This window comes from Manduca sexta, chromosome 12, assembly GCF_014839805.1.
Source record: "Manduca sexta isolate Smith_Timp_Sample1 chromosome 12, JHU_Msex_v1.0, whole genome shotgun sequence".
Lineage (NCBI taxonomy): Eukaryota > Metazoa > Arthropoda > Insecta > Lepidoptera > Sphingidae > Manduca > Manduca sexta.
The window spans coordinates 12,445,538-12,461,578 of NC_051126.1; the positions used below are offsets into that span (position 1 = coordinate 12,445,538).

The window sequence follows — 16,041 nt, forward strand, 5'->3', positions numbered from 1 at the left end:
TTTACAAGAAACCAACCCAATATACGTAGATACTTGTTAAACTAATCAACTTCATAATACATATTGTAGGAAATACTTTGATAATCTTCGGTGATTGGAGCAACGATTAATGCTAAATAATTGATAATTTATCAGTAGCATCAATGATAACAGACTTTATTTACTTCAAACACCAGTGTATTGAACGTGTTGCGAGTGCTAACGAATATGGATTTCAAAATTATTCTGTTTTTACTTTGTGTCTTGGTTGGGAAAAGTGTTGGTAAGTTTGCATTACAAAGAACTTTAGTGAGCGTTTCTTATAAAAGTATTATTTGCGAGCGTGACGTATTTTTTGGTATACAATGAAGAAAGTAGTTTACTTATTGTTAAGTATTTGCCCGTGAACAGTGACATCATAGAGAAGTTTAAATCATAAAACTGTTTAATAATGCGTCACAGTGGTTATTCTGAACAAAATATAAGTCTTATAATAGTTACCTGCTAATTATACTTGGTATAATTGGAAATAAAATAAAATAGCCTTTATTAACCGAGCAAATTATTAAAATTACTAGCTTCCGCTCGCAGCTTCGCCCGCGTGGATTTCGGACTTCAAAAATGGAGGGGGTGCTCAATTTGTCGGGATGTTTTTTTAATGTATGGTGGTATGCAGGTGGTCCGATTGTCCGGTCAGGGTCTGATGATGGGATCCTGGTGAAATCGAAGGAATCTTATAGCATGATTCAGTATTCACACGTAATGGCTTATTATTAGTGTATTTCATGTATAACTTTGGTGTTTCTATACCGATTTCTATGATTCTTTTTATGAAATATTTAATAATGTTAACTTTTTAATTAGGGATGACTGAGAGTGTTATAAACGTAAGAGAAGACAAATATAATAAGAATGCTTCGAACTGCTAAGCTATCGGGAGTTACACGTGTTATTGTGAGTCAACCATAAAAGATAGACATATGCTGTCGTGGGATATATTTTACATAATTTTAAGGAGAACATTTCCGTCATACATGATTTCTGCGTAGCTGTAACCATTAAGGTTGCACACGCGACGGAAGATTAAAAATGGAGTAACTTCGCCCGTTTTCCCAACATTTCCCTTCACTGCTCTGCTCCTATTAATTGTAGCGTGATGAAAAGTATACTATAACCAGCACAGGAGTATGAAAAATAATTGTACCAAGTTTCGTTAAAATCCGTCGAGTAGTTTTTGTTTCTATAACGGTTATACAGACAGACAGACAGACAGACAGACAGACAGACAGACAGACAGACAGACAAAAATTTTACTAATTGCATTTTTGGCATCAGTATCGATCCCTAATCACCCCCTGATAGTTATTTTGGAAATATATTTCATGTACAGAATTGACCTCTCTACAGATTTATTATAAGTAGGTATAGATAGATATAGATAGATAGATTAAGTATTACAAATAGTTTACCTCATGGCAAAGGCCTCCTCGAACTCTCCAATAAGGCCTGTCCTGAGTCACTTTTCGCCAGTACGGTCTCGTCGTTCAGTATGTTGCGTCCTCTCATGTACATATGCTTGCTATAATGTTCTCCGAAACGAAACAAAGGAAATTTCGCCTCACTTATTGGCATTCTGTTCTTCATTTATGTCTTTCTTGGATACTGATGAGACTCTCATCACCTACGCGATATCTACTAGGTACTTCAAACTTTAGAGGTCATAATTCGTCATACATCTTGCCCATATCCTTGTATGTCAAGGTACTTTTAAATCGTGTTAATAATGGTGCAACTAGATTATCGATCAACGAAGGATGTACTCGTATCTAGAATCTAGAATATGAATTGCTGTTTAGTTTTTTTAATTAGTACATATTGGGATCTCTATCTATCATGCAATCAACAACTAACCTTTTAGCTATTCAAATATGCGCTACTTAATTAGTTCTACGTCTTTTTTTTATCTTAACCAAAGAAAATTACAATAAATAAACAGTAAATAAGTAGGTGGTAAGGTAACTATTGATTTATGCAATAGCTTATCTAAATTATAAAATTATGCCCTATGTGGACACATGTCATCCTACCTTGGGACGTAAGTAAGTTCATAGAAATCTCTTATTACACCTATCATTAGGGAAGGCATGCTAGGTGTTATAATAAAATTACCAACAAAACTAGCTACATACCATAGACCCGTATTCACAAAAGTTACTTCGCTAAGTCCGGAGCAATTCTCAGTAATTTCCGCATGACAGCCTTCGCTTCACAGTGCTTAGACGTGGGTGCTGTGATTGACTGAAATTGAGTTACAACTTTACTGCAGGTGGCTATCAGATAAGCAAAATGAACACAAACAAATTTGTTGGCAATAAGTATGTGTTCTGACTTCCAGGGCACTGGGCGTTCTCATATTATTATCTATTATTTGTGAATATGTAAATCACCTAGCTTCAATCGCCATATAATTTATGATATTCACAGCTAGACTACGATGCTATGCGTGCAGTTTCTCATCCGTGGATTCGGATCAGTCGTGTATGACTATAACTAACTCTACAAATACGGTGTCTTGTCCGCACGAGTTTTGCACCATTATGAGGCAAGAATTTATTGTAAGTATCTAAAACGTAAAGCCATACAAAGTAATTTTGACTAAAGGAAGTAGCCACGCTCAGTTAATACATTTAAAGCGGACTGTACTTAGGTTCGACCTGCATGGAAGTTGTTTCCGCGCTTGTGAACCTGAGATCTCAGAATCAAATACTTACTAATGTAACATTTAAGACTCAGAAAATATAATTATCTCTATGATCTAAAAGTATTTAGAGCTACTCGGGTTCTTATAAGTTATGAGAGATGACTGTTAACTTCTAAAAAAATATTTATATAAATTTCTTATATGCAACATACTTACCTAATTTACATTTTAGCCTGCGACCCTTGTTCATAGTTTGTTTTCCTTTTAAGGATCCTGCTGGAGTAGTAGCTAGTTTTACTCGAGGATGTGAACAAAAACCGGACTTTTTAAACCACGAGATAGTAGATCCTACGTTTAGAACATTTTATCGTGCGTGCACAAGCGATTTATGCAACATTGGTAAGCAAATATTTTTTACTATTTCAAGATGTGTGATATTTAAAAAGATAATTTTCGTCAACATTGTATCTATGATTTTAAAAAACATTTTTCCAGGTAATGGTATTCAAGCTATTACCGGAGGCAATTTGTCCCCTAGCCCTCAATACTTAGGACCTAATTTACTTGTGCCCGGAACTGGAACTCCCGGAAATGGTGCGATCGCTATCACAAGTTCTTCTATGATGATATGTTTTATTACTTTGGTGATGTTTATTAATTAAATGATTTTAATATTTATAAATTATTTTATTCATATAAGCTTCATTTTATAAATTATAAAACTTAATAAATTCCTTTGGCTGTATGAATCTAGGTACATTTGCTTCAAAATTCCGCGCCAATTAAAAACGAAAATAAAATGTCAGTTTGGATACAGGTTATTTTTCGTTTATTTAGTAAAAATGTAATCGTTAACATAAATTAGTGGTCTCACTATCATTTTAACAAAGATGACAACCTCACCGACCAGGACAAAGCAAAAACTCTCGCTGCGGAAACGCTTGTTCGTTAAAAAATCGCCAAAAGTCGGTTGCTATGTTGACACTGATTCTAATGACGAATTATCCCAGCCTACATCGCGTCCTATATCTCCCTCGGATCCGTTCCTAGCCCACAGTGCACACACTACTGATACCGGTATCGACTCCCTGGAATCAAAGCCAAATTCTAATACAGAACCCATCGTTCACAATATTCATCATAACTCCAATAACAGTAAGAATGACGATGATATCAACCCAAAATGCTGTCGAACGTTCTTTAGACGGTCACGTCCTAAGAGCTTGGTGGACGCACCGACCTCAAAAGAAGAGAATTCGGATCCTTGCAGCCCAGTCACAAATTCAATAAACAGTTTGAGTGATCAAACTATATCATGTTCTCAGTCTAAATCGGACGAAGTAGCGAGAGCTACAGTGCAATTCCCCAAGAATGACGATAGTAAAAAGTTGTTTGAACATTCCGGATCATTTGAAGGTATAAAAACAAAAAACAAATTGTTCGTCAAGCGGTTGTCAGCTGACCATTTGATTTCGAATGAATCAAAGCCATTGTACCGTTCTTCATCGCCTGAAAGCGATCGGAGTAGTTCTCTAGACAGGAAGAGAAGGTATGTTCATGGAATCTATTTAGTTATTTAACAATATTTTCTACTTGTATCAACAATTCCATAACAAAATATTATAAAAATTGCACGCTATTTTGGTGTTCTCTATCGGTGTGTGCAGTCTATCATCATGTATGTGTCCAGGTCCAAGTCAACAATAGCACGATCCCGAGCAGGCAGCACAGACAGCTTGGCTCGCAACTCACTCCTCGCTGCACAAGTTTTACGTCTCATACCAACACAAGAAGCCAGGGAAAGGTTATTATAACATTTTATCAATAAACAGGTCACTAACAACATAGATCATTTTAATCATCGAAGTGCAGAACTATACTTTTATAAAATGTATCTATGAACATATAACTTTTGTAACATAGATCATTTTACTTAATAATGTGCAGAAATATACTTTTAACATTGACATTCAATAACACATGCACTGAGACTAAATCATTACTAAGAAATATTTGTATGTGATTTTGTTTTTTATTGAAACTTTATGGTTCTTGTACACTCCCTTTTACAGAAATTACCTCTATGGCAGGCTGGCATCACATTCATTGCTAGGAGCTGCAGAACTAGAACATGTATTCCCAGACAGAGAAGTGAAAATATTTGTTGGCACTTGGAACATGAATGGGCAGGCCCCACCAAGGTATGACCAGTTTCCGGAAACTAATTTTGAAAAATAATTATAATAGTTTTCTGTCAGTATACATATTTAGTTTCTTAAATAATCTATTACAATTGTTACACATAAATGTTATATTATTGCATATTTTTAAAATTCAGGATTCCCGTTCAAGCACTATAAACAATTTTTTTAAATATCATTATATGCTTTCAGAGAATTAGCAGATTTCATTTTCCCAGACCAAGTGAAACATGTACCAGATATATTTGCAATCGGCACTCAGGAATCATATTCAGAAAGAACAGAATGGGAGATAACAATTCAAGAAGTACTGGGACCATCTCATTTATTACTTCATTCTTATTATTTAGGTGTGAAAACATTTGTTTATTTAAACTATAAACTTTAGAAGATAGACTCCTGAATTTGTTGATGAGTGAAAAAATAACTATACCATTCTAAGAAGGACTTTATATAAACTACTACCTATCTTATCACTTAATGCAATTTAAAGCATGAAATTGGTAAAATTTTAAAAAAACTGCAATCAGTTTATGAATTAAAATAGTTTTACAAAGCAACTAATATATGTTTTTACCCATTGGGGGAAGTTATTATAAAGGCTGCAAGGTCTTTAAACCATTGGGAGAAAATTATAATTTTAAAACTGCATCAAAAATCTAAAAATATATTTCATTTCAATATGTAACATTCATGTAAATATAGAAATAATCATTATCCAATTACTGTGTGACTCTATCTTATTTTATTAGTAACTCAGCTTACATTGTTTTAGGTACAATACATCTAACAGTATTCATAAGGAGAGACCTCATATGGTTCTGTTCGTTGCCTGAAGATGCCAGCCTATCCGTCAGACCTGGAACAGCTTTCCGTACAAAGGGAGCTGTGGCCATATCCTTTGCTTTATTCGGATCAACATTTCTTTTTGTAACGGCTCATTTGACAGCGCACCAGGAGAAAGTCAAAGAGCGAGTGTCTGACATCAAAAGGATAATTAGAGCTATCGATTTGCCAAAGAATTTGCCGTGCAGGCATAAAAGTAAAGGTTGGTGGAGCATATAACGTAAATACAAGACTTTGCTCGCGGTTTCGTCCTTGTGGAAAGCCTTTCCCACTACCTGTCACTAAAACACTGTAATGATTTATAGTGTATTTATTGTTTTTATTAAATATCCCAGTATTTCCCACAGGAGAAAATTGAGCCTATATGTTAATGCAGGACATGGTAATTTGTGTACCAAGTTTCATACAAATCCGTTCAGCTGTTTCTGTGTTTACTTGTAACAAACATCCAAATCTTTTTTTTCTTACTTTTCCATCTATAATATTAGTAAGATTCGATTTTTTTTTTATTTACGCTAAGTATTGCTCGCGGCTTCGTCCGCGTGAAAACTCCTTCCTGCCAGAGGTTTACAAACATTATCACAATCATTTACATTTATATTATAAGCAGTAATAATGAGATTTATTTTCCAGATGTAACCAATAATTTCGACTACGTGTTTTGGTGTGGCGACTTGAACTTTCGACTTGGCGAGCCGAGAGCGGCAGTAATGCGGTGGATTGAACAAACACAGGTAAAAGAAATATATTATTGTCCTCAGATAATCTTACTCTTTGACGTATAGAAAAAGAAAAAAATCAGATATTACGAGAGTTAGGTATATCTATCTAAGGGGTCTCCTACTAACGATACATAGAGTTTTTTGTTTGTTATTTATGGTTCTAAAATACTTAAATTTACTAAAAAATGAAAGTTAAAACTTTAAATTATTAATGCACAATATAATTAATGAATTTTCCCAAAAATAAAAACATATGCACGAAATACAAAGTGTCTGTTGGTTTTACGTTATCAAATATATTAATAATGTATTTTTTATTCCAGTTCCCGTTACCTCCATACTTACCCCATGGACTTCTCCACGCGGACCAGCTGACTGCGGTGCTAGAGGATGGCGCTGCGTTCAGGGATTTCAGGGAAGCACCGATCACCTTCCCTCCTACTTATAAGGTATACCTCAATTATGTAATAGAAATATGACTACTACCGAAAATGCAAACAGATCTTGCATGACTCCGATCCAAAGGCCGGCAACACATCTATTTGCCCCTTGGAATTACAGATGTTGATGGGCGACGGTAATCACTTACCATCAGGTGAACCGTATGCTCTTTTGCCCCCTATAACATCAATATGTCATTTATAAAAAAATATATATAAAAAAACGTAGAAAAAACACAAAAAAATGTTTTTTATTTCCCAGTACGACCCCGGGAGCCAACAGTTCGACACCTCCAGCAAGCAACGCGCCCCCGCCTACACCGACCGGATACTCTACAAGTCTCGGACTATGACATCTAACGTGTCTTCTGCCTTTTCAGGTATTTTTCTTTTTTTTTTCAATAAAACGATTTGTTGGTGGTAAAATATATTTTACATCCGCCTGGATAGCGATCACAGTACAAAAGATGTTAAAACCCGCCATAATGGCCAGCGTGTGTCGCGTTGCTGGATCAGCTTGTGTATATTCAGTTCCAACCATTAAAATATATTTTATTGGATAATTAATGGCTATACAATTTAAAAAATTCTCAAAAAAAAATTTTTTTACCTAGATAGAATTGTATTGTCAATTGAAAATGAATCGTAATTCGTTTCACAAAGGTCTGCGTCGCATCAGCACCGCGCCGGTGTCGTCCTCCGGCGTGAAGTGCCTCGCGTACAACTCCGTGCAGTCGGTGTGCACGAGCGACCACAAGCCCGTGTGGGCGTTGTTCTCCACCACGCTGCGGCCGGGCACTGATGTGTGAGTAGCTTTAAATTATCTATCATTCTCATCATCATCATCATCATCATCAGCACGTTATCCACTGCTGGACATAGGCATCTCCCAAAGTACGCCACAGAGCCCAGTCTGCTGCTTTATGCATCCAGTCGCTGCCCTATTGTGTAAGTCGTCCCGCTATCTGTCCAGAGGGCGTCCCACGCTACGTTTGCCAAGACGCCATTGGCAAACGTAGCGTTCGAACATTTGATTTATATAAAATAAATTAATTTCGTAAATGGCCGATGGGGCAAGAATATTCTGGAGTGGGAACGAACTGGCAAGCGCAGCTTCGGACGTCCACCCACGAGATGGACAGATGACCTCAGAAATGGCGCAGGAGGTCGCTTGATTCAGGCCGCTTACAATAGATCGATCTGGAAACATTTGGGGGAGGCTTATGTTCATTAGTGGACACCCTGCGGATGATGATGATGATGGATTTAGTAAATCACTCCTATTTATACACCGTGACTTCATAGTCGTTTTGGAACCGAAGCGTGGTTACTTAGAACAGTTTGTAGAACCAAGAAAAAATAGTGAATAAATTCTACTGTCTATAATAAAAAAATAATCCAAATAATATTTTTCACTCGTTCGAGTTTGATAATGATTTTATAGTAACGCCGCGACGATCTATTCACAAACGACGCACACTACCAAAGTGTGTCAGCTGATACCTACCAAGAGCGATAAGACGCGCGCGCGGTTCCCGAGTCCCTTGATTTAAAAACTAGTACCTACACTACCACCTTTAAATTAAATGCTTTATCATGGTGATGGTATTGATTGTTTCAGGGATAATATCACATCACAACTCATTACGCTATGTACCTATTTCACATGAATCAGTTGATACGAGGCACGAACGCAATTGTTTTTTGTTTTTTTCATTTTCACTTTGGAAGAACAAGCATTATTAAATTTATTCAAAATCACAATTAAATAAGTAAATGGATACTCCAATTTCTCCTTCATACTTTACACGGGCTTAGGACCGTCGGAAATACCTACTTTATGAAAGCATTACTTTCCAATAAAATACCTACTTAATTTATTGTCTAAGTAATAAAAATAAACAGCGCGAGCGAACTATGAGTATTTCGGGCGTATTTAAAAAATTGGAGCTATTTACAAAATAATCAACTTACATACCTAAACAGTTTATTTACAAATTACCTATTTACACTTCCCTGTAACGAAGCATTAAGCAACTGCTCGAAATGTCCGCCGCGTTCGATACACAAACGTGCACGTTTTGAGTTATTGTATTTAAGCTTTCGCAATGTGTCTGTCACTTTTCACTCGGTTAAAGGCGTCCACTATCGCACTTCGTAACTCGTCACATGTTTTGTGTTCCCGGAAATACACGGGTCTTTTTTATTTTTTGACCACAAGACAAAATCAAGGGGTGCTCACTCCGGGCTTCACGCCGGCCAAGCCACGGGGCCGCCGCGGCCAATCCATAGGTCACAAAACTCGTTGTTGAGGTAGGCAGGCACTGTACTTGCATAATGAGCGGGGTAGCCATCGTGCTGGTAGTACATTCCTCGTATAATTCGAATATTACTGTTTTTAACATTTGTAAATACGAGTTGCCCGTTTGATGACTTTCAATAAAAATAGGCCTTATTAATTAATTGGTCGTTTATAATGCAGGCCCAAACATTGACACTGAACCGAACTAGGTGGTGGTCTTCCTGTATCATGTGAGGTGAGATTTATGAGAGTCCAGTAATGTTCATTACCAGTGCACCATTGTCGTGAATTGCGTGCGCCTTACGGAAATGATACGGGTGTAATCCGTAGGTATTTAATGTTTTCACAAAAATACTAACATTAAATTTCCGTGCCGCCATTCTCATGCGTCGCCGAGGATCCCACTCAAAGTATTCCAAAATGTCCTCTTCGTTATCCGGCGAGTTATTCAGCCGTCTTCGGCCTTGCACATGAGCCGGCGCGCAGAATTATCCGTGGAAGAGGCGCTGGGGCGCAGCCAAGATAGTGGGAGTGAATTCAACTTGAGGAGTTTCGATCCCGTGAAGTCGCAGCGCATTCAAATGATCCGGCTGGGAGTACAACCGCCTAACCTCTTCCAAATTGTACTTACTTAGCAACAGCGTATAGCTGAACCATTGACAAATACTCCACGTTTGAATATTGAATACTGACGACTCATTTTCGCATGGCTACGAAATCAAAACAGCCTAATCGCGCGCGTGTTGTCGCATTACTGACTGAAGGACGGCGCGGCGGGCGGGGGTGCGCGGGAGTGTATGCGCTCGCCGTGCCCGGGTATAGGTACATCAGGGGGGTGCACGTGATTGGCGACGACGCGACGTGGCGCGGCGGTCTCTTTGTACCTATTTTTTTGAAGAATATTTTGCCGCTTAGTTATGAATGGGACCAATCGTAGTGTTTGTAGTGGCGTTACCACGAGTTCTCATTTATTATTCGGAAACGAGTATTCATTTTAATGTTAAAAAAAATAGCACTGTTTTGCATTCCAACAAAACAGATATTATGTGTAGAATAAAACACACAGCGTTGATGTGAAGAAGCTGTCTATGGTTATGCTTTGTCTATAGTTATATACCTATATAATCTGTGGATTCTGTTTACTTACACCTTCTTCTCACCAGAGGCGCCACTGTCGTGACGCTTGTGGCGAGTTGACAGTTATTTGAATCATACGTGTCTTCACTCACCTGCAAGAGCCTTGCTGCAACGCTGTGTGTTTTATTCTACACATAATATCTGTTTTGTTGGAATGCAAAACAGTGCTATTATGTGCCTTCATAAAACACACAGCGTTGATGTGAAGACCTGTTTGTTATCTGCTGGTGAGAAGGGAGAAATTAAATACCCAAACGCTATGTGATTATTATATTTACCACAATTATATATATATATATATATATATATATATATATATATATATATATATATATATATATATTTTTTTTTTATTTAAGTAGAAAATATAAAAATTAAAATCGTATAATTCTATCATTTTGATCACAGTTATAAATTCTATTCTCATTATAAAGTAAAATAATCAAACAAAACAAAAATAACAATAATAATAAAATAATAACTATTGTTTATATAACTGAGAATGTTCTCTGCAACAAATCTTCAGAATGATCATTCCGTCTTTGTACTCTGCGGCAATAATGATTGGTGAATGTTGACATACTCCTCCAATTACCTCTGTCTAATATTTCTTGTACAGGTCTATCTTCTACCCAACTCTTTGATGCTACTGCTGATCGAATGCTGCCAGGGGTGCATCTATTTTAACTTCCCTGAAAATGGACCTGATCCATCCAGCTATAATTGTCCTAGAAGCTGGTTTAATGACTCCCATAATGGAAATAAAAGGCTTATTATATTACCACCACTGGCTCGACGGTTCTTGGAAATTTTTAAGAGTTTCATGACATGTCGGACTGGGCAAATATTAACATTCTGGTTCTTTAACAAAAGCCAACCTGATTGTTGATGTGTTCCTGTGTCAGTTTTGAACCAAATTTAGGCCACAAAATAATCTTGTCATTTTCAATAACAAGACTTTCCTCAGTCACCTCTAGCAAGGTTAGGTCATGTATTCTGCGACCAGATGCCAGAAGCAATATTAAAGCTGTACGCCTTGATATGTCAAAAGTGTCTCACAATGCGGAGTAGCTAACAGCCAGTCAAATAATATTTTAGTATCCCAGATAGGCGTCTTTTTAGTTGGTATCCTAGCCAGCGATATGGCTTTTAATATTTGCTGAATAAAAAGTTTTTATTATAATTTTCTTTCCACGGTCTACAATGAGTAAATATGGCTGACTTGTGTAGAAGAATTGTATTAAATGCTAGGTTTTCTTTTAAGAAAAAGGTTTGCTACAAATCGAGCAATATCTTCACCCTTTGGAGATTTATCATTAGTGTCATTTGATTTACACCAGGATTGCCAGCGCTTAATCGGAGCCTTATATGTTTCCAGAGTTGAAGAACGCCAGCTGCTATTTAATAATTTTTGTTCATCTACACTCCAATGCGAGATGTGTTCCGACCACCCCCAACCTTCCAAGCCTGGAGATGTATCTTGTCCACCTGGGTAGGTGGTTGCCTGGTGGTCTGATCTATGAGTACCCTCTGCAGGTGCAATATGGTTATTGGATCCTCTATTGCTCGAGTTTGTAGGTCTGGTAACCAGTAACATTGGGTCCACTGGGGTGCTATCACTATGTAAAGACCCTTCGCGGTATTGAGGTGCGATAGAACTCTGGGAATTAGATTGGGTGGTGGAAACACACAAGCAAGATTAGTAGTCCCACTCGCGACTGAATGCGTCGCAGTATACTGCTGATCCATCTTGTGAATCCAGCGTGACGTAACTGGTAACGACGGCGGTGCTTTCGGATGCGAACAGGTCTATATCCGGAACTCCCCATTGTCTGAATATGGCCTCCGTGGCCTGGGGTAACAAGTGCCACTCGGGTACTGGCCGACCCCTCGACAGGCGGTCTGCAATGCCGTTTAGCCTCCCCGGGAGGTAACATGCCGACAGCGTTATGTTGAGCTGCTCGGTTAGCTCCAGAAGCCTGCTGGTGAGATTTAGCAGTGCTATTGAGCGAGTGCCACCTTGATTTTTTATATACGCCACTAGTGTACGATTGTCTGACTGCACTAGGATATGCGCATTTGACAAATTTACCTGCCGACTCTCTATGGCCGCAAAAACTGCGTACAATTCCTTTACGTTGGAATGCCAGTTCCGCTGGCGTGATGTCCACCTCTTGGCCAAGAACACCCCATTTAGTTGGGCACCCCAGCCTGCATCCGATGCATCTGTGGTGAGGAAATGAGTAATTTCCTTTCTTTGAAGAGAGACCGTACTGTGCTCTATCTCTTTCAGCCACCAATTTAGGTCTTGTATCACACAGGGGGTTAGTAGCCTTCTCTCCCGAGGTCTGGTCTGTTTGAACTGTCTGAGAAAAACCTGGAATTGGCGGCAATGTAAACGGCCCTTGGGTACTGTATGGTTGGCAAAATTTAGTTGCCCTAGCAAGCTCTGAGCCTGTCTTAAGGTACAACTCTCTACCTCTAAAATGCCCCGAATGCTCGTTTGTATTGACTGAACTTTTTTGAAGGGTAAGTTTACTGTCTGGACTTGAGTATCCCACCTGAGACCCAGATACTCTAACTGCTGGGTAGGGATTAGTGTTGATTTTGGTAATTTATATGCCATCCTAGAGACTCTAAGAGAGTCACGGTTTCCGTAACCTGTTTGGTAAGGCTGAGACAATTCTGGTGGGCCAAAAGGTAATCGTCTAAATATACTATAATCCTGATTCCTCGAGCCCGAAGGATTTCCGCAATCCAATTTGATAGGGCTGCAAAAATTTGAGGAGCAGAGGATAGACCGAAAGGTAAGGCTGTTAATTGCAAGATTTCTTGCTTGTATATGACGCGCAGAAAACGCCTGTGTGTTTCCGCTATGGGTAGATGAAAATAAGCCTGCTGAAGGTCTATCTTCGTTAACCAATCCTGACTTTGAAGGAAATCCATAACGTCCACCTGAGAAATTAATTGGAATCTTTTGTAGCAACATAACTGTTGAGGTTCCGGAGGTCGAAAATAGGACGTACCCCCCCATCTGGCTTCTGAATCAAAAACATTTTTGAAAAGAAACCAGAATTTATTACCAATGGTTTCTCTAGAATATTCTGGGATTTTAATTTGATTATGACCTCTGACATTTGGGCCGTTGTCTTGGTTGTTAAAGCTCTTTGTATATGGCTGTATGGATACTGCAAGGGGGTTTTCGTTTGAAAGGTATACGGCCATAGGTTATAATCTTTTGAATAAATGGGCCTGCGCCCAATTCCTTCCAAACTTTTAAATGATTTCTTAAACAACCCCTTCGAAGTGATAGTCACTTTTGTGATGTCTTTGGATTGTGCTTGTATTCTGAGCCTTTTTACTGTGACGAAAGGGCTGATTCTTCTTAAAATCTGGCTTATTCTTTTGGAGGGCGGTGGAACTTATTATCATGATATTTGTTCTTCCTAACATCCTTATTATGTGTAACACGGTTAGAATAAGAAGATGTTGATGGTTTTCCTATTAAATTATCCGAAGGTTGGTTTGCAGTATGTAAATGGTACGGTAAATTCGTAAGATAATCTGATATACAAGCTACCTGAGTCATTAATGCGTCTATTCGTGGATCATTGACGGTAGATGAGCTATGTCGGTGATCGTGTTTTGATCGTTTATTCGGCGGTGGGCTAGCGAAACCCTCCTCATCTTCCGAAGATGAGGAAGAAGATGAACTGTGTAAATCTTCACGCGAGCCCGTAGCCCTGTTTTGTTCTCCTCCGGAGCAACAAAATCAGGCTTATCTTGGTCATAAACACGATTATCACTCATCTTAAAATATGCTAAAGACTTACCGAAGTAAATGATGAATAATTTGGACTTGATGCACTAATTTTGCACATAAAGTTGTTTGCAATTCTTTATCACTGAAACTTCGCGGCAAAACACAGCAAAACCACAAACGCTATGATTCAAATAACTGTCAACTCGCCACAAGCGTCACGACAGTGGCGTCTCTGGTGAGAAGAAGGTGTAAGTAAACAGAATCCACAGATTATATAGGTATATAACTATAGACAAAGCATAACCATAGACAGCTTCTTCACATCAACGCTGTGTGTTTTATGAAGGCACATAATGTTTTAATTTTATTAAACTGATATTTTTTTTCACTTCTACTATTGATATAGAATTCAAATTTTTCGGTTCCAAAACGACTACAAAGTCACGGTGTATATAAAATGATTTATCTAACCGCTGTTTTTTAAAAACGATCCAAATCGTTCGATCCACCGCCAAAATAGACCAATTAGAACAGAGTTTTTTGACACACTTACAAATTACTTATTTCAGTTTATCCCCGAGGTTGGATCGATGATTGAGATTGTTTATTAAACGGCCGTAAATGGCATCTTATAATAACGTTAGTCGAAAACTAAGTATATTTTACACATCAGACGTACAACGCTCGTTTGTCTACTAAGACAATAAAAAGAAAATGTATTTCTTACTCAATATGATTATAACCTAAGACTAAAAACCTATTCTCAGCGTTCCCCTAGCGGCCGGTATGTTCAACCGCGACGTGTACTTGGAGGGCATCAAACGCAGACGCGCGCTCCTCGACCACGCGCCCGGCACCTCCGCGGTATGCAATCTGCAATAACATACATGTTCGACGCAACTGTTTCTATGCGGGCCAAATTTCTGTCTTGTTACATCAGTATTAGGTGATAGACTCCATGTTTATATTTAACCAGCTTATCTGTCCATATTTTTACCAGATCTATAGCCAATAAAACAAATAGTCGAATTATTTTACTGCGACGGATATATTCGTCATGGTATCTTTTTATACATTTTAAACTGTTTAGGAAAAATCTTGTCAAATGATTAACTGACATTAGTGATGGATATTCCATGTCAATTGGTAACTTACTAAAACAACACAGTCGATAAAATTCGTCGTTTAAGACTCTTAGAAAGTTTGTTAATAGAAATAGCAGGAAATCTTATCCATCCATAAAGCAACCTACAAACAATAACTTTTTGTGTTAAAAAATAAACATTATAATATTTTCAAATTAGGAAGGGTAGGGAATATAATTTATCGTGTATTATTTTTTTTTTATATAGGAAATTTTAAGCGAACATATCTAATATATTAATTTGTTGATAATGTAGCCGTATTTCGTAGTGTTTTGTTATTTTCTAATTTTGTTGTCACACTCACTCGACATATCCTTTATTCTTATCGATGTTTCTTTTTTACAGTATAATGTTATTTTTATACAACATGACATTCAACAAAGAAAACTCGATTGCTTCATACGGTAAAACGTTCTCATTACCCAAATATGTTCCAAAATAACTACGTATGTAGTAAGTAACATAAGAAAAATACAATACTAGGCTACATTTTTTATGCAATTATTAAAAAAAACTTTACACTCAAAGTGCAAAATTATGTTCGCATAAATGTTATTTATTAATTTATTCCCATATATTTTTTATTATTTATTTTTGTTTGTTTAGTTGATAAGTAAATATAACGTGCAATAAAAGACGTTTTTATTTTTATGTTTATAATAAAAGTAATATTTTAATCGAGCATACAATAAGCTAACATATGACTCGGTGTTATGAAATATTCTCAAGTTTGGAATCAATTTAAGTCTTCATTTTGCTGAAATTTCTTACAGAAATAAAGATTTTTTGTCGCTTATAATATAAA

The 16,041-nt window shown here is 37.4% G+C and overlaps 2 protein-coding genes across 2 annotated transcripts; both read left to right on the plus strand.

Moving 5' to 3' along the window:
- Window positions 1-106: 106 nt before the first annotated feature.
- On the plus strand, window positions 107-3,358 carry LOC115451884. The gene is made up of 4 exons (XM_030180292.2): window positions 107-262; window positions 2,464-2,594; window positions 2,950-3,079; window positions 3,176-3,358. The coding sequence occupies exons 1-4, from the start codon at window positions 208-210 to the stop codon at window positions 3,340-3,342; spliced, it is 483 nt and encodes a 160-aa protein (XP_030036152.1). The 5' UTR covers window positions 107-207; the 3' UTR covers window positions 3,343-3,358.
- A 58-nt stretch (window positions 3,359-3,416) lies between these two features.
- LOC115451862 (inositol polyphosphate 5-phosphatase E) lies at window positions 3,417-15,725 on the plus strand. Its single transcript, XM_030180261.2, has 10 exons — window positions 3,417-4,229; window positions 4,371-4,484; window positions 4,753-4,881; window positions 5,074-5,231; window positions 5,657-5,929; window positions 6,361-6,461; window positions 6,773-6,898; window positions 7,152-7,269; window positions 7,553-7,694; window positions 14,859-15,725. Exons 1-10 carry the CDS (start codon window positions 3,571-3,573, stop codon window positions 14,971-14,973), a joined length of 1,935 nt encoding a protein of 644 aa, XP_030036121.1. The 5' UTR covers window positions 3,417-3,570; the 3' UTR covers window positions 14,974-15,725.
- The last annotated feature ends 316 nt before the right edge of the window (window positions 15,726-16,041 follow it).

Coding starts and splice junctions, on each gene's coding strand:
- LOC115451884 (XM_030180292.2), top strand. CDS start 208: ATGGATTTCAAAATTATTCTGTTTTTACTTTGTGTCTTGGTTGGGAAA. Junction 2,595..2,949: donor TTATGAGGCAAGAATTTATT/GTAAGTATCTAA, acceptor TTTCCTTTTAAG/GATCCTGCTGGAGTAGTAGC. Junction 3,080..3,175: donor AAGCGATTTATGCAACATTG/GTAAGCAAATAT, acceptor ACATTTTTCCAG/GTAATGGTATTCAAGCTATT.
- LOC115451862 (XM_030180261.2), top strand. CDS start 3,571: ATGACAACCTCACCGACCAGGACAAAGCAAAAACTCTCGCTGCGGAAA. Junction 5,232..5,656: donor ACTTCATTCTTATTATTTAG/GTGTGAAAACAT, acceptor ACATTGTTTTAG/GTACAATACATCTAACAGTA. Junction 6,899..7,151: donor CCTTCCCTCCTACTTATAAG/GTATACCTCAAT, acceptor TTTATTTCCCAG/TACGACCCCGGGAGCCAACA.